Consider the following 22844-nt stretch of genomic DNA (forward strand, 5'->3'; position numbering starts at 1 on the left):
TGAGTATTATACCAGCTTAATATACCGTTGTTTATATATATATCATCGATATTAAGATTATCTAATAGAAAGTTACTATTTAGTACGTGTATCAAGTGCACGATGCAAACCAGGCCATTGTAGATGGTCATGCTGTCATGCCTTAATGCTGTCATTAAAATTTTCGGTTGTGTTTGATCATAGTTCAAAAGAACAAACCTGAAATGTAGCCAATGAAATGGTTCTACGTTTCTTGATGAAAAACACCCATGATTGTCATCAGATGAGGGATTTCCCGGACGATTCCATTTTTTTTGTTATAAAAGATTGATCGGGAGAAGTGTGATTGCGTGTGTTCCACATCGGCGACGGTAATCTCGTGACTTCAGTGATCGTTGAAGATCTTCAGTTTATCTTTGGCGAGTTTGAGGCGTCAACGCCTTCAAGTAAAACGTTAGACACGTTTTAATTCAAGCAAACGAAAATGGTGAAGAAAGGTACGTTTGTCATATACAACGTTAACAGAAACCATATTGTCGATTTTCACAAAAAATCGACATCTTGTTGATAATGATATGCGACTGAAAGTTGACATTTTGCAATTAACATGATTTCCATAATGATGTTATAGTACTGATATTAAATATCATTCAGCAAGATAAATAGTAATCAGGCGTAAATCCGGTCTTTTCATTTTTTAAAAGGCACCGCCCTAGACGTCTCGTCGTTTGAATGTAAGAATTTGTTATTATTGCTTATGTTAATGATATAATCGTACGGCAATCATAATTTGTACACTTACACATATGAGCCATTGCCTTAAGTATCTTGTTTATAAGAATTTGTTATTATTTACGAGAATCGTATAATCGTTCGACGATTATGATTTGTATATGTATAAAATGATCGTGTAATATAATTTATACGTAATATAATCGTACACGCAATTTATTTAATCTTAATTTTGAGTTGTGAGCATTTTTATGTCAGTCACTGTTTACTCTCTATTATTACACTGTTGTAGCATTGATATCAAATACATCAATATCAAATATTGTTCTGAGAAGGATAAATAATAGGTACGAATCCAATCTTTCGATTATCAAGAGGTACTCTAGATAACATCGATTACAAATAGGAATTCGTTATTATTGTTTTGAATAATCGTGTAATCTATGACTCATTTAAATTGTGAGTAGTATTTTTACATTGATCAGTACCTAGAATTTTAGGATTATTATAACTTGAGACAATCGATGATTGTCTCTGCAATTTGTTTAAGTATATTCATAAGGCAAATGTAATAAATTAATCATTAAATTTACATCATACAGTAATATAAATTTTTGTCACATTAATGTGACAATACATTTAATGGAAGTTACATTCATATATTATTTTCATATATTTTGCACATATTGTTTTGAGCAAATTTTGATCAGTTTTTTTTATAGTGCTTTTATATTTCTGTTTTATTGTACCATGTATGATAAATATGAGTGACACATTGAACCATTTATAAGGTTTATAAAGCAAGCTTTATAAACTGGTTAGTAAGATTGCGGTTATATTTATATACTGTCTATCTAGGTATGTACTCTCTATGATAAAATGAAATGTTAAGTTTTTCAAACAGTAACTGGTTTTATTATTCCTTTTTGAGAAAGAAAGAAAGATTAGTTGTATCATAATCCAAAGAATCTAATCTATTTATTTAGTTTCCTCTAAGTATTACTTTGGGAAATTTCTTCAGGAAATGTGTTATTTAATTTTTTTCTATTGAAATTTTCAGAAGTAAATTGTCAGAATGTTATTCTTATTTGGAACATTGTTTTATATATTTAGGACTCCTAGGATTCCCTTGTTGTTTAGAGGCACAACTTGCTCAATTATTAAATCGACAGCTAATTGAATTAGCTATATCTTCTTTATTTTGCTTAACCCAGACTTGCAAGAATGTTAGGAATACATTTTTGAGATATCATATTTTCAAAATATACAATACAAGAAAAATCAGCTGTATACATTATGTTGTTCTGTATTTTATATTGCGACTGATTATTTTCCTTGTTATGTTTTCATTTACATGCTTCTTGGAGTTAGCTAGTTATAAGCTGGAGTTATAAGCTTTTCATAAATTTTGACTGGAAAAAGATCATAGAGCATTATTTATATATATAATATACATATATATATATATATATATATATATATATATATATGTATAACTTATATTTATAATTTTTTACTGTTATAATTTGGATGTGTTACCGATACATAAGTATTAATTGAAATCTGATTAGTTTAAACTATTTAAATATAAAAATATTTATATTAAGTATTTGTATTTTAGGGAAAAAGAAGCAACACGCTCAAGCGGCAGCTGCATCGACTTCAAGTACTGATCCTATCCCAAGTACAAGTAGACAACATCCTTCACAACAAACTCCACCGCCACAACAGCAAAAGAAGCAAAAAAAGAAACAAGAACCACAACAGCAGTCACAGCAAGAGCTGCAGCAGTCACAGAAAGAGCTGCAGAAATCACAACAAAAGTCACAACAGCAACAGCAACCACAACAACAGCGACCACAACAGCAGCAACCACAACAGCAGCAACCACAACAGCAGCAACCACAACAACAGCAACCACAACAGCAGCAACCACAACAGCAGCAACCACAACAGCAGCAACCACAACAGCAGCAACCACAACAGCAGCAACCACAACAGCAGCAACCACAACAGCAGCAACCACAACAGCAGCAACCACAACAGCAGCAACCACAACAGCAGCAACCACAACAGCAGCAACCACAACAGCAGCAACCACAACAGCAGCAACCACAACAGCAGCAACCACAACAGCAGCAACCACAACAGCAGCAACCACAACAGCAGCAACCACAACAGCAGCAACCACAACAGCAGCAACCACAACAGCAGCAACCACAACAGCAGCAACCACAACAGCAGCAACCACAACAGCAGCAACCACAACAGCAGCAACCACAACAGCAGCAACCACAACAGCAGCAACCACAACAGCAGCAACCACAACAGCAGCAACCACAACAGCAGCAACCACAACAGCAGCAACCACAACAGCAGCAACCACAACAGCAGCAACCACAACAGCAGCAACCACAACAGCAGCAACCACAACAGCAGCAACCACAACAGCAGCAACCACAACAGCAGCAACCACAACAGCAGCAACCACAACAGCAGCAACCACAACAGCAGCAACCACAACAGCAGCAACCACAACAGCAGCAATCACAGCTGGTAATAAATACTTGAGTTTTTAGTATAGGCCAGTCGTTTACGACTCGGGGTTAGATAGGCTATGAATATCAATTTTCCATGGCCGAGATTCGAGCGCTCGACTCTTTAGGCCTGTTCTTTGTAGCTGCATTGCTGACGTGGTGCAATAAATTGAAATGAGACAAGTATACGTTTTTCTCACTCTAATATTTTGTACTAGTTCAGCAGTGTAGCTACAAAGAACAGACCTTTTGTCTAACACATTCCTGAGGTCGTCTAGCGATCTAGCTGATGGGCGGATCTATGTAAAGCATATATATATAAAGCCTTGGGTCCACAGTGCTAGAAATCAGTCCGAGATCTCGATCCGAGAAACACGTAACCAATAGAACTGTCGCCTTTCCGTAAAAGCTGCAAATGGATTGGTTGCTTTTTTCTCGGATCTAGATCTCGGGTCAATTTCTAGTATTGTGGACACGAGGCTTAAGGGACCCAATTATGAGCGTTCTAGACCCTTCGGAATGGATCAGATCAAATCAGCAGTTAGATCAGAGCCTACTCGACTGTGCAAGACAGTAACGCTATTCGCAAACGAAAAATCGTCAACGAAGAAGAATAAGAGAAAATTACGCAGCGAACACGAAGGTGTTGATCCCGATTCTTTCATCCAATTTTGTTATTGCAATAGAACAGATACTATATATACCAGATACTTTCCGATAGTCGCAGATACCTGAAAGCTGTTGAACGACTTCATTTTAGTACGCCACAAAATGGAAGTTAGTATGGTGATATTTTTACAATTTTCCTTTATCTTCTTTTTCTCCTCTTAGAACAATATATATCTGTCTCTCACAGAATTAACATCGGAGCCGTAGGAGGCGACCACAGTTGAAATATAAATTTTTATTTAAGATAAATAGAACACACATTTTGACTGACTCGCGATCTTTGTTCTAAAACAATCTGTGACTAGCAGAATGTTAGTCAATTTGCTACCACATTTTATTTAGTGTATCCTCTTCTCACGATCTCGTATTTTTCTTCTTTATGCAATTGTATAAAACAGACTTAGTTAATTTACATAGCATAAAAAGAAAATTTGTTGCTATCACACACACATAACGCTGATCTCACGTAAGAAATCGAAGTATCCAACATATGATGCGACACTTATCCATAGGTCTGTTCTTTTTAGCTTGTTGCACACCGATGCAATAAGTTAGAGTAATATAAATATCATCTTAAGAGAGATGAGGCCTATAAGAGCAAATGCTAGGTGTTCGTGCAAGTAGATTGGAATGGGAGGATAATAATGTTTGATAGTATTAAAACTCACACACTGAATGGTTTTCCAGTCTTTCAACATACGCGGTAAATCAAATCTTTCACTATAAAATCGACTCTGAATCTCAATTTAAATTAAAAAATGAATTAATAAATTAACGCGCATTCGGAATTTTAAAAGGAGAGAATTAATTATAAGTTATTGATATATTGATTTACTACTTTAAATAGTGCTTGATGCATGATAACAAGGTAAGCAGTGATTATTAGTATGAAGATCATTCCTAGTAATCTTTACAGCAACAAGCGACTTCGTAAATTAGCATTAATCATATCTTGTATTAAAACAACAAATACTAATGCAACTTAACTGTCATATTAAATCCATCATTCATCATAATAGTAGGCTCTTTAATAAAAATCGATGTATGTTAACCGCAATTTTTAATATGGGGAGAGGAATCTAAACCACGAGCATGGAGACCTTCGCGTATGCAACACCCTCCACCATTCCAACAACGACAACCACAAGTAACTCAGATACAAGAATGGTCTGCACAGCAATTTCCAACACCACAACAGGTGTCGGATCCACATATGCAACAATTTACTTCACAATCTGTACCAGCGTGGGGCCTTCCATGTGGGCAACTCCCACCACAACAAAGAGTAACTCAACAACAAGCGATTCGGGCTCAATATCCACAACAACAAGTACCACAACAGACACATATGCAACCAGCATGGAGTCGACCTCCAGTACCGCATCCACAGCAACCACTAGGGTGGATGCCACTTCCACCCACACAGCAGTTTATGCCACAGCAAACATTTCAACAACAAACGAGGGTTGTACCTCCACAGCAATCTACACCACAGGTAATGCAGCAGCAACCAGCGTGGGTTTCATATCCGTCAACGTCGACTCAGCAAGTTTTAGGTAAATTAATCTTATGATATATGTAGTTGAGAAAAAGTTAATAATGCTGAAATGTGTTGTTCGCATCTTTTAATTATAAACGCATGTGCGTGCATATGGTTATAGTAATGTTATTTTATATTAGCTGGGATAAAAGTTTTGTTATTAGATTCTCATGCATAATTTGGGTATTAGAAGGAAAATAAGAAGTCTTCGTTGGATACCTAAAAAAAATAATCATTTTATTCATAACAATTATTAATTCTTCGAAATTGTATTATTTTTCATTTTATTGCACAATCATGACGAACTATTTTGCATTAATCTTTTATATTTTTAAAATACTTTTGTATTTTTGTAGGCATTGGTGATTCGGGAGCGCAGACTGGAAGAACAACAGGTAAAGATGAACGTACTGAGAAAAGTGATACATCAAGAATGGTGCCTCCAATGACATCAGCTTCCTCTGAATTAGCTAGAGGGATGTCTCAACTTATGTTGGAGAAAAAGGATAAACGGATGAGTGAAAAAGATCTCAATATTCCGAAAAGACGAAATCCTTACAAAGCTGGAACTGTAGGGACGCCAATCCGTGTTAAAACAAATATGTTTGAAATCATATTTAGAGACGATTTTGTAACCACAGCCGTGCATTATGACATCAAGGTTGTTCCAATTGACAATGCAAAATTTAAGAAAGATGATTCCAGACCAAAACGTGAAATAAAAAATAAAACTTTACTTAGAAAGATTTTTGAAAAATGGCGAGTGGAAAATTATCCAGATAGATATCCAGCATATGATGGAATGGCAAATGTATTTGCTGCACGTGAATTTCCATTCATAGATACAGTAAGTAATACATCTTTTAATGTTGAAAAATATGTATAATCTCTAGAAAGAGAATATTCTTTTATGTATTATTTGTCTTTTCTTCTATGTATTATTTGCACAAAAGAGATAGATCAAATTGTAATTTATAATAATGTAAAATTTACGTCCCAACTGTGTAAAATTACAAACTAATAAAAGTCAGTTTTTTACATATTATCTCATCTTTTAATCACTTTGTAAATTTCTTATGATTTGATATAGTGGTTTGGTGAAGTTAATATTCATGACGACGAACGAGACGAAAACAGGAGCTTTGAAATTACCATAAATAAGGCAGGTACTGTTGATCTTTCTTGGATGAAAACAATGAGACCTGGTCTTCCTGAAATGGATATGACTAGAACTGCTGTACAAATTCTGGATATTATCTTGCGCCATGCACCGGCGTCAAGACTTATAAGTGTAAGTCGTGGAAGTGTAAGTGATACAATTTATAATCAGCGTACGTGAATTACTTTGTTAGTAGTGTAAATATATGTTGTAATCTATGAAAAGATATTACTTAATGTGTAAAAACTTCAATGTTGATCTGTATGCATGTATGTGTATACATCATATTATTTATACTTAAGGGGATGTGCTGAAAGAGATAATGAACTCCAAAAATATAACGTAAAGGCGATGATCATGATTACATACTATTTTTTCCGTATTTCTTATATATATAGATCTTATATAAATGTGCGTTGCTTTATTTTATTGTGTTAACAAGAAACATAACTATATATAAAAATCTTTTTGCAAACATTATGTATTGTTTTAAGCTTCTTGTTTTAGTTGTAAAGATACAGAAATGTTCCTTGAAATTTTCGTTAGCGGAGCAAACACACGTGTGGTACATATAATCTGCACGCGGAACTTTTGTATTAAGTAAATATTTACGCTGACAGTTCAAGATATTAACTTTAAGATGTTAACTTTTTTTAAATTTTTATTGTTTTCGTTAAATATTGTGCAATATTCCAACTCATTATTGCATGTACTTTTAGTATGTAAAAGCATTTGTAATTCTATGCAACCAATATAACTTAAACTTTGCAAAAAAATCAGTATAACATTCCCTTAAGTGGACACTTAAGACTATGGCACAGAGAAAAATGTAAGCATTAAGACTAAAGCAGTAAGAAAATTGTCCAAATATAGTCGACTATTATCAGATTGTAAAAAAAATAATAGTCTGTGGTTGGTCAATTTGCTCAATGCTAAATCATTACTTATGTTTTATGTGTGCTGTGGGTGTTAATGTGTTTTAATATTTATTTTATAAAAATATTGATTTATAAAAATACCGGACAAAGTTGGAAAAATAAGTTTTTAAAACAACTCTGTTCGTAATTTATTATTTAAAAAAAAAAAAGTAATTCATGAGCGTTAATTTACTCGTTTTGGAATAATATTCGTTTTATCGTTACTTTCATATAAAAAAATAACATTACAATTTCCATTACTTTATTCACCAATTTTTAAAGGCCATTTTCGTATGATTCTTCATCGCTTATCACATGCACATACAGTGTACTCTTTAAATTTGTTGGAGTGAAATTTCATTGGAAAAATAGATACTCTGATTCGTGATTTTTCATTCATACAGAGCAAATTTTCTGCTCTGAATTTTCAAATGGATATTTTCATTCGAAATTGAAGAAAGATCTGACGTATTTCACCGGCACAAGAATAAATTCACTCCAATCGATTAAAATATACTCAAAGTAACGATTATTTTCATCACCATTATTCCAAAAAATATAATTGTATCACAGTTGCTATTATTAATCCTTTCGATACTAACGGTGACTGTAGTCACTCACTGTTTAACGCTCGCTGTGTATGTACTAGAGGTGACTTTAGTAATCAATTAAAATTACACATTGACTCATAACTTTGGTAGAGTAGAGTATATCTGTTATCTCTATGATTACTGATTATCTTTTATTTCGTAACTCTTTTGTTTTATATTACGAGAATTGTGCGATTAGTGATATGAAAATCAATGTGAAAGTAACGTTTCGACAGCACCGTTATTTGCTTATTACAGAGACTCCAAGTATGTATTTTTACTTCTTCTTGTTTATGGGTGTGCTTTTTTTATTTTTATTTTTCATATTATTACATTTTATTATATTTTTCACATCTAATGACCATAAGTTGCAAAATGAAGAGAATACAGACGTTGCATCGAAGATGTAAGATGCGTTACGCAACAAGATATCAAATATTATGATCCCCCCGCGGCGAAATGTACGTTCGTGTTGCGATTGTCCCGTACTGTGGTAACGTACTCGCGGACAAACCGTATCGAAAGGGTTAAAAAAAACGTGCGGGTATGTATTTTTGTTAAATATAAGTGATATATATAGGTTGGAAAATCACTCTTCCCAGCAGGGGAAAACAGACGAGTAAAAGCGCTAGGAAGTGGTTTAGATCTACATGTTGGCGGATTTTTATCCGCGGTAATTGGCTGGAGACCTTATCTAAATATAGATGGTAAAGTATTATCATATTAATAATCATATTATCTTTAGATAAAATTGTAGGATAGAGAGGAAAAAGGATGAGAGAGAAAGAAAGAGAAAGAAAGGGGGAGAGAGAGAGAGAGAGAGATGGCGTAAGAATGAAAATTGATAGTTTTATGTCCGTGTTCATAGTCAGGTCTTATATTTGATGCCTCCTTAAGTTCTTCAGATGTTCTACGGATTATTTTATTGACTACAGAGCATCTGAAGATGAACTGAAGGAAGCTTGAAATATAAGGCCTGACTATGAACATGGGCATTAGAATTATTCTTATACAAGAATTTGTAACATATCACTCAGTGCGCAGTGCAGGATATCTAATACTTAATTATAAAATGTTAATGCATACATAGAGCGAATCATATTAAACAGGAAAATCCTGTACTAATTTGCAAATTTCATAATAGTTATTCAAAAATTAATTAAACAATATTAACTCATGAATGCGTGAAAAGTGGCAGAATGAACTCATTAGATAAATTCTCATTCAAGATGGCTCTAGCCTGTTGACAATCTCCTGGCAGCATATGATGTTAAGCAGTAGAGGCGTGCAATATACAATCTTCTTTAGTTAGCATTAAACAATTACCTTGATATCTATTGTACACCATATATAAATTGGGATGGGATTTTTCTATTCAGATTGATATCTGCGCAGCAGTCATGGTTTGATTTAGACACTCAGTGTGTATATATGTTGTATATGTACGTGTATAAATATAATTGTATAAATATGTATATCTACGTATGAATGGTGATATATCTCTTGATTGGGTGGGACCCGATTGACCATCGTACGATTGGACACAGATTATAATGATTGGTTCGACTTGGTAATTCACTAGATAATTCTTTGCACCGATTGGTGGTATCCAATCGTACCGTCAATCGGTACCCCCCTCTTGATTTATTGATGTCTTTTTTAATTTATTGATATATATGTATAATATCTTTTATATATTTTCTAGTCGCTCATAAAGCTTTCGTGGCCTCTGAAAATGTCGTTGACATAATATGCGACATACTTCAAATGAAGACAAGGGAAGATCTAAATTCACGAAATGCACGAGATGCAGTGACTCACTATGAAGACAAAATTAACAAAGTTTTGACTGGTGTAAAGGTGAATTATGCGATACCTAATCAACCGAGCACCAAGCGGACACATCGAATAAATGGATTAGGCCCAGACGCCATTAATCATAAATTTGATGTAAAGGGAAAGATGTGTTCGATACAGGAGTATTTTGCTACAGTCAAGAATTGTAAATTGAATTTCCCACATCTTCCTTGCCTTTGGGTAGGCAAAAGAGATGGCAAGACCTATTTGCCTGCAGAAGTATGTGAACCATCTTATGTTTCGCTGACACCGATCAAATAACACAAATTAAAAATTCGCTCATTTACAGTTATGTAAAGTCGCGCCTGGTCAAGCGGTTAACAGGAAACTAGATGAATCGCAAACTACTCAAATGATTAAATACGCAGCTACGAAAACAGATGATCGTATCGAAAAAATAAGGAGAGCGGTAAAGCACATTTCGCACTAATATCCATCATAAAAATATATTGTAATTTATCATGTTATGTATTTACAGTTCAATGGGATCTGTGTGAATGACAGCCATGTTATGCAAAACGAGTTTCATTTGCAAGTTGCTGCCCAAATGAAGGAGGTCGACGCTAGAATTTTAATTCCTCCAGCACTTCAGTATAACGACCGAGCTCCGGCGTTGGTGAGCAAAGGAGTTTGGCGTGCTAAAAGATTTAGTAAACCTGCAAAATTAGAGGACGGTACATGGACTATTGCCAATGTCTGTTATAAAAATATAGACAGAAATTTACCTGATTTTGTGGATGTGTTAAGAAACCAAGGTGAAGTACATGAAAAATTTACTTGTTAAATTTATTTATTTTGGGTTGTTTCTCATAAATTCGAACGCTTTCTTGTTAATTGCCTCACTTTTGTTTGGAAATAAAATCCAATATGATGCTAATTTACAATCTTAAATTCAGATGTCCGTTATTTCATGATTGTAATTAATTAAAATTATATTACATATACAGGGTCGTTAACGCAAGACATACCAATGCACGTGCGTAGAACACGTTAACTCGAGCAAAAAGTCCCCTAGTATTTTTTAAACAACCATGTAAAATTTCAACGAATGCATTAGCATGTCTTGAGTTAAATATCTTCTATTTTTATTATATTATATAAATATATTCTATTTATATCCTATTTATATTATATATTTTTATTAATATTATTTATTTTTAGTATATAATTATAATGATTTTATATTATACAATAATTGTAATATAATAATTAAATTATTTTATCTCTTGCGTTTCTTTGGCTTTTTAGCATCCTATTTTGGAATGACAGTCGGAAAAGCACAGCTCCCATACCCGACAGTGAAACCAGTACCACACGAAATTGAAAGATTCTTCTCCAATATGAGAGATTTGAAGTTAATAATTGTTATTTTGCCAGATCGTACGGATGCAGTATATGGTAAGTACAAGGTAAATTTCTGTATTCACTCACAATTCTAGGTATGTCTGAAATCACATGTATCACAGGCACGGTGAAAAAAATAAGCGAATTAAGAGTAGGTGTATTGACACAATGTATAAAAATGAAGAATGTGCTTTACCCCAATAATTCGACGATATCGAATATTCTTCTAAAAATAAATTCAAAATTAAATGGCATTAATCATACGTTTACTCAGAATACAATGTGAGTACATAACACTTATGCTTTAATATATTGCAGAATTTTCGGTAATTTTGTTTGTACATAATTTGTTTTTTTTCAGGCCATATTGTCTACGTGGTAAAAATTATATGCTCATTGGTGCGGATGTCAGCCATCCGTCTCCCGATGCCAAAGATATACCGTCTGTAGCTGCGGTGACTACAATTATTAAAAAACACATTCCTTTTATATATATTGTTCAAAACAAATAAGTAGCCAACTCTTCAAATGTATCTGCAGATTGATTTGCGATTGACATGATCATTGATATAAAAATAATATTTCCACACATATATATATATATATATATATATATATATATATATATATATATATATATATATATTGAGAATAAAACAGATCAGGATGTTAAGATGAAATATTTTTAAAGCACGTTTATATTATGTTTGATACGAGCATTTGAAGAAATAAGTTTTTAATTATTTTGAACAATACATATATTAATTATATGTGTGTTAATGGAAAATATCATAATTCAGGTCGCTGCAAGTCACGATGAGACTACCTTTAAATATAACGTCACAATTAGACTTCAGCAGCCGAAACAAGAAGAAATAAGCGATCTGAAAGAAATAATGATAAAGCATATACAGTTTTATGTTAAGGAAATGAAAATGCCACCACAGATAATTATCTTTTATCGGTACGTATTGATAATGCTGTTCAATATCAAAACTTTTAAAAACAATTTTTTTGTATATATAAGAACACTTTCAGGAAAAATTAAGTATTCGAATACGTAATAGAAGGTATTTTGTAGATTACGTAATGTAACGGAAAATAAGGAGCTAACTCCATTTTGGAGATTACGATATCAATTTTTTCGTTTTTATTTTTGTTATTTACATATCTGTTTATACATTTATATTTGAATTTAGAGATGGGGTCAGTGAGGGTCAAATTGCAATGGTTTTGGACAAAGAAATAAGAAGCATCAAAGACGCATGCAGGGAATATGCACGCGAGAGACCTGGATTTAATCCTCAGCTTACCTTCGTGATTGTTCAAAAGAGACACCATGTACGTCTTTTCCCCACGCGTGACCAGGATTCAGACGACAGGAACCGCAATGTAAAAGCCGGCACGATAGTCGACACAGAAATCACACATCCAAATCATATTGATTTTTACCTGGTGTCACACGCGAGCATTCAAGTAAGCATTAGTATGTGTGTGTTTACAGATATAGTGGTATTAATAATAAAATGAATATTCTTATCTATAATATCATTTAACTATTTGGAATAAAGAGCATATATTAGAATATATAGATTGTCAATTTTATATGAAGTACATATGTGTTTCTACAGTTTAATGAACATATATCTGATTTGCAATAATTATCCTATATATAATATAATATTTCTGTACAGGGTACAGCAAGACCTACGAAATACAGATGTATTTGTAACGAAAGCAATTTTACTGAAGATCAACTTGAAGAGTTGACGTATCATCTCTGCCATATGTATGCACGCTGCACGAGATCGGTAAGCTATCCAGCTCCAACTTATTACGCTCATTTGGCGGCATATCGTGGAAGAATGTGGATACAAGGGTAAGTAACCGATCACGGTATGATACGGACAATTAATTGGAATCAATCATATGTTCAAGTCAGTTGAGTAATTAGTTATGATGAATTGTGATGACATGTACATTTTCTTCCTGTTTGCAGGGACCGTTACACTGAAATGGACTTTCAAGATAAGAATAAGTGTAAATTAGAGCCTCTACTTAAGATGCCGATGTCTTTTATTTAAATATAAGTACATACACAGTCTTAAGTTGTCCAACATCGTTGACAATGTAAAACAGTTTTTTTTCAGTATGCATTTAAATGTGATTTCTTATATTTTTCTTATATTATTTTTAACTTGCTTATATATGCTTATATACAACAACATAATTATGTATGTTAATTTTTAATTATATATTAAGTGTTTGATTTAAGATATACTAATATTTGCGTAAAACACAACAATCTGAGCTAAAGATTTCGTCGAGATCTGTAGATACGATGTAATCGAAAATGAGTGAGTGTGTTATCTAGCAACGCGCACGATGCGATAAATAATTACCGAGAAATATTTATCATCGCGTTATTCTCATCGTTATTTCACTGTCACTCAATATTCATCGTCGTTAAGAAAGAGTCACAAGTCTCCGATATTTTTAATGAGATTATTCTTCAACATCGTGCGTGTCAGTTTGCTAATCTTGCATTAATCTGTCGAAATTTTTATATGCTTGTTGGAAAAATAGGAGATCTTTTGCTCAGTCTCATGAAGTCGATTTGCATACGTACATTAGCGTGTCGTGTGTTTTGTCAAACATTTTATAAAATATATATAATTTACTGAGACAGAATAAGACATTTATTTTGAGCATTTACATGGCCTAAATAGAACTTGCTCACTAAAAGATATTTTATGAAGATATAAATAATAATATTAACAAACAGAGGGTATATAGAACTAATAATTTGTTATCTATGGTAATTTTATATATTCAAAACCTCCTATTGCATGTATTGTATATTCTCAAAAATCGTGACGAGTAAAGTTTTTATTGGGTTTTTTACCTTTAATCAGGTGTCAATCATGTAGATGTTCAAACTATAAATGTTGGGCTTATGTTATAAATGATGTAATGTTTGTATTGTTCTTGATTTAATGTCTTGGTATTATTTATAGATAGATGTTCATATATATAATTTGTATCATCACACGTTAGCACGAATTAAGATTTCCGATTCCTGATTGTAATTGTATCGAATTATGACGTCAGCAGTGAGGAATTGTGAATTGTTTTCTTGCATTATATATCGAAGTAAACTTGGCATCATTTGCACTCAACGCATAAGTAAACGCAAGTAAAGAGTATAAAAAAGATGAATTTCTTCAAATATATAGCAATATATGCAAGAAAATTTCTCACTTCTAGTGTTATAATTCAGTGTAGCTGCAACGAGGAAATCGAAGTCTTAAAATGTTATAATCGATGTGAAGATGTGTGAAAATAAATATAAACTAAATAAAAAAAAAAAATTATATATATATAACTTAAAGGGACTTTCTGGAAAAGTGGTAAACACAAAGGTATTAATGTTCACTAACAAAAATCACGATTGGGAAATAACACGTTGACTTTATAACATCATGACCGTCGTCACGTTAAAAAAATTACTTTTTTTTTCATTAATTTGGTAATGATGTTATATTTTTTATTAGTAGCGGTAACGGAACATCTTTTTAATAACAGTAACAAATTATTTTTCAAAGATAATTTCTAATCCTGATAAGTCTTATTACAGCAAAAACATTCTATCATTCTGAATCTCATATTTTTTAAGTTATTACACATACGTAATGTATTAGACAAACATGATTGTGATTGTATATATTAGATGTATCAGACACATTGTTTTGTCCTAATTGAAATCGGGTTTTTTTTACTTCACCTTATGTAAACAAAGAAACGCGATTCACTCGAAAATTCATCTCGAAAGTCTAATTTATGTATATAATAATATAAAAAATTTATATAATAAACAAATGTATATAATAATACATATAATAATATATAGAAATATATTTTTTCTGCCTATTAATATTTCTATTTTATTAATTTATTTAGCAACGAGAGAAAAGAAACATACTAACATAATAATATACAAAAAATATAATCACAATTGTAGTATGTAAATTTTCCAACCGTGCCGAGGACGTAACGGAAAAGAGTTGCAAGAGATGGAAAGAGCGAGATGGGATTGGCCATCTCTCTTTTCCTTTCGCTTTCCTTTTACTTGACTATGTTTGTTTTCGACTATGTTTGTTCGTTCGAAGGAACGAATGTGAAATGTAACCAATGAAATGGTTCTACGTTTCTTGATGATAAATATCTATGACTTGCTATTGGACAAGAAATTTTTCAAATGCTTTCACTAGTTTTGCTATAAAAGATTGTCGAGCTACCGTTTAAGCGACAGTCATATTCGTGCTTTCGTTCAGTAATCACTGTCATTTTAATACCAAAATGGAAAAAGGTTCGTATATCATCACATAAAACAATAACAGAAATTATATTGTCGATGCTACAATATATTGTTATATAAAGATTGACATTTTATTGAAAATAAAATATATGTGACTAATGTAAGAAAGATGGACATTTTGCAATTAATATAATTTTAACAATGATGTTATAATATTGAAATCAAATATCGTCTGGCAGAATATATCAAGCGCAAATCCGGTCTTTTTCCAGCAAACAATAACTGTTAGTTATAATTTCCCACTTAACAGTATAACTGTTATATTATACGTGTGTTATATAATAGTTATATTGTTTAGTAGATATCGTAAATTATATACTTTGCATATCAATTTCTTGAAAACTAGATGATCAATGACCTTGTAACTTGATTTGGATGGATTACTAGATGTTGAAATATTTGTAAAGATTTTGTAATATTTTATGCACTATATTTGTTTTGGTGCTCTTTGATTAAATATTTTCTTAAAGATGGGATAATCTTAAATAATCTTGAAGATCTATAATCATTATGTAAAAATGCGAAAGATACGGTAAATTATGAGAAAATATTCAGTCTCGATTATTTTTCTAGTAATGTGCGTTAGCGAAATTTGTGCAGAAAAGTAGAAAACAGAAAGGCAGAATCAATTAAGCTTAATTTGTAATATTCTCTTTATTTCCTGTCTTTTGTTCCTCGTCCTTTTCTGATTTAAGACTTAGGGTTTGAGTTAGAAAGAGATACAGAGAAAGAAGTGAGTAGCAAAGAACAAATTGTAAATTAAATTTCAGAACTCGTGCTGGTAGAACACTAGAAACTGTTGACTACCCTTATAGAAATGTATTACTGTGATAAATATATGACTGTGTTAAATTGGCCAGTAATAAATAGTAATTTTATTATTTGTATAAATAATAAAATTATTAAACGACAGTAATTACTGGCTAAATAATAATTTATCAATATTAAATTTCTATAAGGATACTGTCTGATCACCAGCACGAGTTGTCTTTGTTTTTCTATTTTCTGTTTTTTCGCCAAAGCAGGAATCCCTAGTGTGCGTTTAGCGGTACGTATATGTTTACAAACATACACTTAACACGGAACAGTTTTATTATTAATATTTCTAGCTAAGACTGTGCCGTGTTAGATATATGTTTGTAAACATATCATACGTACCGCTAAACGCACACTAGGAATTCGTACTTTGGCGGAAAAACAGAAAACAGAAAGACAAAGCCAACTCGTGTTGGTGATCAGATGGTATCCTTATAGAAATTTAATATTGATAAATTATTATTTGGCCAATAATTACTGTCGTTTAATAATTTTATTATTTGTATGAATAATAAAATTACTACTTATTACTGGCCAATTTATCACAGCCAGTGATACTTTTCTATAAAGGTAGTCAATAGTTTCTGTTTTTCTACCAGAGCGATTCTAAAGTTTAATCTACAATTTGTTCTTTGCTATTCACTTCTTTCTCTGTATCTCTTTCTAACTCAAACCTTAAGTCTTAAATCAGAAAAGGACAAGAAACAAAAAACTGGAAACAAAGAGCATATTACAAATTAAGCTTAATTGATTTTGCCTTTCTGTTTTCTACTTTTCTGTACAAATCTCGCTAATGCACATTACTAGAAAAATAATCGTGACATTGGATATTTTTTTATATTTTAATGTATCTTTCGCATTTTTATATAATGATTATAGATCTTTAAGATTGTTTAAGATTATCCCATCTTTAAGAAGATATTTAACTTAGAATTTAGAAGCACCAAAACAAATATAGTGCATAAAGTAATACAAAATCATTACAGGTTAGCTGTTGTCTATTTCAATTGTTATCGTAAATTGTGTAATTTGCATTTCAATTTCTTGGGAACTAGATGATCAATGACTTTGTAATTTGACTTGGATGGATTATATTTGAGCAGTACCGCTTTTCTTCCTATGTAAAAATAAAAGGCAAAGTAAATTATGTTCTGACAGAAGATACATGGACTCTAAGTACGAAAAGACGGCAACGGTCTTCGCAGCAACAGAGACAACATCAGCAACAACAAAGCTGGCAGCAAAATTCACAACAGAGGGGGCAACGACAAAACTCGCAGCAAATTTCAGAATCGGAATTACGTCTTGAGAATGTCAATCGACAGCAACAACAAAGCTCGCAGCAGCAGCCGCAGCAACAGCCACGGATGCAGCAGAGACCGGTAACAAACAACTAAATTTGTTATTGCAATAGACCAGATACTGTTTAACCTTCCGGTAGTCACGGGTACTTGAGAGATGCTGAACGAATTTATTTTGATATAACGAAGTGAGAATTAGAATAATGTTTTTCCCAATTTTCCTTTACCCTCTTTTCCCTCTTACTAGAATAGGTCGCTCGTTTTCACTGAATCAACAGCAGAATCGTATAAAGCAACTGCATTTGAAATATGGGTTTTATTTACAATGAATGGATACCCAACTCTCGGGTAACGCGCGATCATCTTTGTTTTAAGAGAATCTGCGACTAGCAGAAGATTAACAAGTTTACTACTACGATTTATTTGGGACATCCTCCTCACGAATCATATCTTTTTCTTTTCTTTATGTAATTGTGTAAAACAGATTTAGTATATTTACATGAATATAGAAGAAAAACTTACATCGTATATATGTAACTATATGTAATTTAGGAACAGAAATCTAAACCACGAACATGGGGACCTTCACGTATGCAACAACCTGCACCACCCCAACAACCACAAGCACAAGTATCTCAGACACGAGCGTGGTCTACTGTAGCTGCACAGAAAATTCCAACACCACAGCAGGTGTCGAATCCACGTATACAAAGACGTGCACCACCCCAACAATCACAAGCACAAGTATCTCAGACACGAAGGTCTGCTGAAGCTACATCGCAATTTTCAACACCACAGCCGATGTCGAATCCACATACGCAACAACTTACTTCACAACAATCTCTACCACCACAAGTAGTCCAGCCACAAGCATGCCACATTTCACGTGGGCAACTCTCACCAGAACAAAGATCTCAACAACAGACACACATGCAATCGACATGGGGTCGATCTCCAGAACCGCATACTACACAGCAAGTATATCAACAAGGGAGGATGCCACTTTCACCACAGCAAACACTTCAGCATCAAACGTGGGATGTACCCCCACAGCAATCTACATCACAGGCAATGCAGCAGCAACCAGCGTCGGTTTCATATCCGTCAACGTCGACTCAGCAAGTTTTAGGTAAATTAATCTTATCATATATGTAGTGTAGAAAAAGTTTATAATGCTGAAATATGTTCGCTGTTGATCGCATCTTTTAATTATAAACGCACGTACGTGTATATGGTTATAGTAATGTTACTTTATATTAGCTGGGGCAAAAGTTTTGTCATTTTTTGCATTAGATTCTCGTGCATAATTTTCGTATTAGAAGGAAAATAAGAAATCTTCGTTGGATGCCTAAAAAAGTTATTTTATTCGTGACAATTATTAATTCTTCGAAATTCTCTTTTTTCATTTTATTACACAAACATGACCAACTTTTTTGCATCCATCTAATACTTTTGTATTTTTGTAGGCGTTGGTAATACAGAAGTATTCAAAATACCGACAAGACGAGATCCTTACAAAGCTGGAACTGCAGGGACGCCAATCCGTGTTAAAACAAATATGTTTGAAATCATATTTAGAAAAGATTTTGTAACCACAGCCATGCATTATGACATCAAGATTGTTCCAATTGACAATGCAAAATCTAAGAAAGATGATTCCAAACCAAAACGTGAAATAAAAAATAAAACTATATTAAGGCAAATTTTTGAAAAATGGCGAATTGAAAATTATCCGAATAGATTTCCAGCATATGATGGAAGGGCAAATATATATGCTGCACGTGACTTTCCATTCACAGGTGAAGTAATTAATACATTTTTTAATGTTTTTTAATGAAAAGTATATATAATCTCTAGAAAGAGAATATTCTTTCACATATTATTTGTCTTTTCTTGATGTATTATTTGCACAAAAGAGATAGATCAAATTGTAATTTATAATAATGTAAAATTTACGTCCTAATTGTGTAAAATTACAAACTAATAAAAGTCAGTTTTTTACATATTATCTCATCTTTTAATCACTTTGTAAATTTTTTATGATTCGATATAGTGGTTTGGTGAAGTTAATATTCATGACGACGAACGAAACGAAAACAGGAGCTTTGAAATTATTATAAAAAAAATAGGTATTGTTGATCTTTCGTGGCTTAGAACAATAAAACCTAGCCTTCAGGAACGAACCACGTCTCAAACTTCTATTCAAGTTTTGGATATTATCTTGCGCCATGCTCCGGCACAAAGACTTATAAGTGTAAGTAGTGGAAGTATAAGTGATACAATTTATAATCACCATACGTGAATTACTTTATTAGTAGTGTAAATATATGTTGCAAACTATGAAAAGATATTAAAAACTTAATTAAACTTAATTAAAAACTTCAATGTTGATATGTATGCATATATGTGTATACGTCATATTATTTATACTTAAGGGAATGTGTTGAAGTAGATAATGAACTCCAAAAATATAACGTAGAAGCGGTGGTCATGATCACATACTATTTTTTCCGTATTTCTTATATATATATAGATCTTATATAAATATGCATTTATTTTATCGTGTTAACAAGAAACATAACTATATATAAAAATCTTTTCGCAAACTTCTTCTGTAGTTTTAAGCTTTTTATTTTAGTCGTAAAGATACAGAAATGTTCCTTGAAGTTTCTGTCAGCGGAGCAAACACGTGTAGTACATATAATCTGCACGCGGAACTTTTGTATCAAGTAAATATTTACACTGATAGTTCAAGATCTTAACTTTAAAATTTTTTATTGTTTTCGTTAAATATTGAGCAGTGCTCCAATTTATTACCGCACGTATTATTAGTATATAAAAGCACTTGTAATTCTGTGCAACTAATATGACGCAAACTTTGCAAAAAGATCAGTATAATATTCCCTTAAGTGGACACTTAAGACCATGGCACAGAGAAAAATGTAAGCATTAAGACTTAAGCAGTAAAAAAATTGTCCAAATATAGTCGATTATTGTCAGATTGTAAACAAAATAATCGCCTCTGTTTGGTCAATTTGTTCAATGCTAAATCATTACTTATGTTTTATGTGTGCTATGAGTGTTAATGTGTTTTAATATATATTTTATAAAAATATTATTTTACAAAAGTACCAGACATAGCTAGATAAATAACTTTTTGAAACAACTCTGTCCGTTATTTATTATACTTTAAAAAAAAAATGTAATTCATGAGCGTTAATTTACTCGTCTTGGAATAATATTTTTTTATCGTAACTTTTATATAAAAAAATAACATATTACAATTTCCATTACTTTGTTCATCAATTTTTGGAGGCCATTTTCGTATGATTCTTCATTTCTCATTACATGCACATACAGTGTACTCTTTAAAATTGTTGGAATGAAATTTCACTGGAAAAATAGACTTACTCTAATTCGTGACTTTTCATTCATACAGAGCGAATTCTTTGCTCTGAATTTTCAAATAGATATTTTCATTCGAAATTGAAGAAAGATCTGACGTATTTCACCGGCACAAGAATAAATTCACTCCAATCGATTAAAATATACTCAAAGTAACGATTATTTTCATCACCATTATTCCAAAAAATATAATTGTATCACAGTTGCTATTATTAATCCTTTCGATACTAACGGTGACTGTAGTCACTCACTGTTTAACGCTCGCTGTGTATGTACTAGAGGTGACTTTAGTAATCAATTAAAATTACACATTGACTCATAACTTTGGTAGAGTAGAGTATATCTGTTATCTCTATGATTACTGATTATCTTTTATTTCGTAACTCTTTTATTTTATATTACGAGAATTGTGCGATTAGTGATATGAAAATCAATGTGAAAGTAACGTTTCGACAGCATCGTTATTTACTTATTACAGAGACTCCAAGTATGTATTTTTACTTCTTCTTGTTTATGGGTGTGTGCTTTTTTTATTTTTATTTTTCATATTATTACATTTTATTATATTTTTCACATCTAATGTACATAAGTTGCAAAATGAAGAGAATACAGACGTTGCATCGAAGATGTAAGATGCGTTACGCAACAAGATATCAAATATTATGATCCCCCCGCGGCGAAATCTACGTTCGTGTTGCGATTGTCCCGTACTGTGGTAACGTACTCGCGGACAAACCGTATCGAAAGGGTTAAAAAAAACGTGCGGATATGTATTTTTGTTAAATATAAGTGATATATATAGGTTGGAAAATCACTCTTCCCAGCAGGGGAAAACAGACGAGTAAAAGCGCTAGGAAGTGGTTTAGATCTACATGTTGGCGGATTTTTATCCGCGGTAATTGGCTGGAGACCTTATCTAAATATAGATGGTAAAGTATTATCATATTAATAATCATATTATCTTTAGATAAAATTGTAGGATAGAGAGGAAAAAGGATGAGAGAGAAAGAAAGAGAAAGAAAGGGGGGAGAGAGAGAGAGAGAGAGAGAGAGAGAGAGAGAGAGAAAAATTGATAGTTTTATGTCCGTGTTCATAGTCAGGTCTTATATTTGATGCCTCCTTAAGTTCTTCAGATGTTCTACAGATTATTTTATTGACTACAGAGCATCTGAAGATGAACTGAAGGAAGCTTGAAATATAAGGCCTGACTATGAACACGGGCATTAGAATTATTCTTATACAAGAATTTGTAATATATCACTCAGTGCGCAGTGCAGGATATCTAATAATTAATTATAAAATGTTAATGCATACATAGAGCGAATCATATTAAACAGGAAAATCCTGTACTAATTTGCAAATTTCATAATAGTTATTCAAAAATTAATTAAACAATATTAACTCATGAATGTGTGAAAAGTGGCAGAATGAACTCATTAGATAAATTCTCATTCAAGATGGCTCTAGCCTGTTGACAATCTCCTGGCAGCATATGATGTTAAGCAGTAGAGGCGTGCAATATACAATCTTCTTTAGTTAGCATTAAACAATTACCTTGATATCTATTGTACACCATATATAAATTGGGATGGGATTTTTCTATTCAGATTGATATCTGCG

At 32.4% G+C, this 22844-nt stretch overlaps 2 protein-coding genes across 9 annotated transcripts in view; both read left to right on the forward strand.

The window, feature by feature from the left end:
- The first annotated feature begins 228 nt into the window (after positions 1-228).
- Positions 229-22844, forward strand: part of LOC116844036 (protein argonaute-2-like) — a 39589-nt gene continuing 16973 nt past the window's right edge. Inside the window, exons 1-16 of one of the 8 annotated variants that reach the window (XM_032815101.1) lie at positions 230-476; positions 2333-3267; positions 4987-5473; positions 5814-6304; positions 6548-6763; positions 8704-8830; positions 9829-10199; positions 10270-10389; positions 10459-10735; positions 11229-11378; positions 11447-11606; positions 11686-11779; positions 12125-12288; positions 12524-12800; positions 13019-13203; positions 13324-15217. In XM_032815101.1, coding sequence (XP_032670992.1) covers positions 464-476; positions 2333-3267; positions 4987-5473; positions 5814-6304; positions 6548-6763; positions 8704-8830; positions 9829-10199; positions 10270-10389; positions 10459-10735; positions 11229-11378; positions 11447-11606; positions 11686-11779; positions 12125-12288; positions 12524-12800; positions 13019-13203; positions 13324-13408 — 4152 coding nt within the window. In that variant the 5' untranslated portion in view covers positions 230-463 and the 3' untranslated portion in view covers positions 13409-15217. Of the gene's footprint in view, positions 477-2332; positions 3268-4986; positions 5474-5813; positions 6305-6547; positions 6764-8703; positions 8831-9828; positions 10200-10269; positions 10390-10458; positions 10736-11228; positions 11379-11446; positions 11607-11685; positions 11780-12124; positions 12289-12523; positions 12801-13018; positions 13204-13323; positions 15218-22844 lie in introns of those variants that run through there. The other 7 variants (XM_032815105.1, XM_032815102.1, XM_032815099.1 and 4 more) reach the window with 7 other exon arrangements.
- LOC116844038 (transcription factor SPT20 homolog) lies at positions 15558-20024 on the forward strand. The gene is made up of 5 exons (XM_032815109.1): positions 15558-15693; positions 17677-17900; positions 18372-18948; positions 19286-19618; positions 19873-20024. The coding sequence occupies exons 1-5, from the start codon at positions 15684-15686 to the stop codon at positions 19881-19883; spliced, it is 1155 nt and encodes a 384-aa protein (XP_032671000.1). The 5' UTR covers positions 15558-15683; the 3' UTR covers positions 19884-20024.

The sequence above is a fragment of the Odontomachus brunneus genome, unplaced genomic scaffold (assembly GCF_010583005.1).
Source record: "Odontomachus brunneus isolate Ranch 3 - 2012 unplaced genomic scaffold, Obru_v1 Obru_scaffold_039, whole genome shotgun sequence".
NCBI lineage: Eukaryota > Metazoa > Arthropoda > Insecta > Hymenoptera > Formicidae > Odontomachus > Odontomachus brunneus.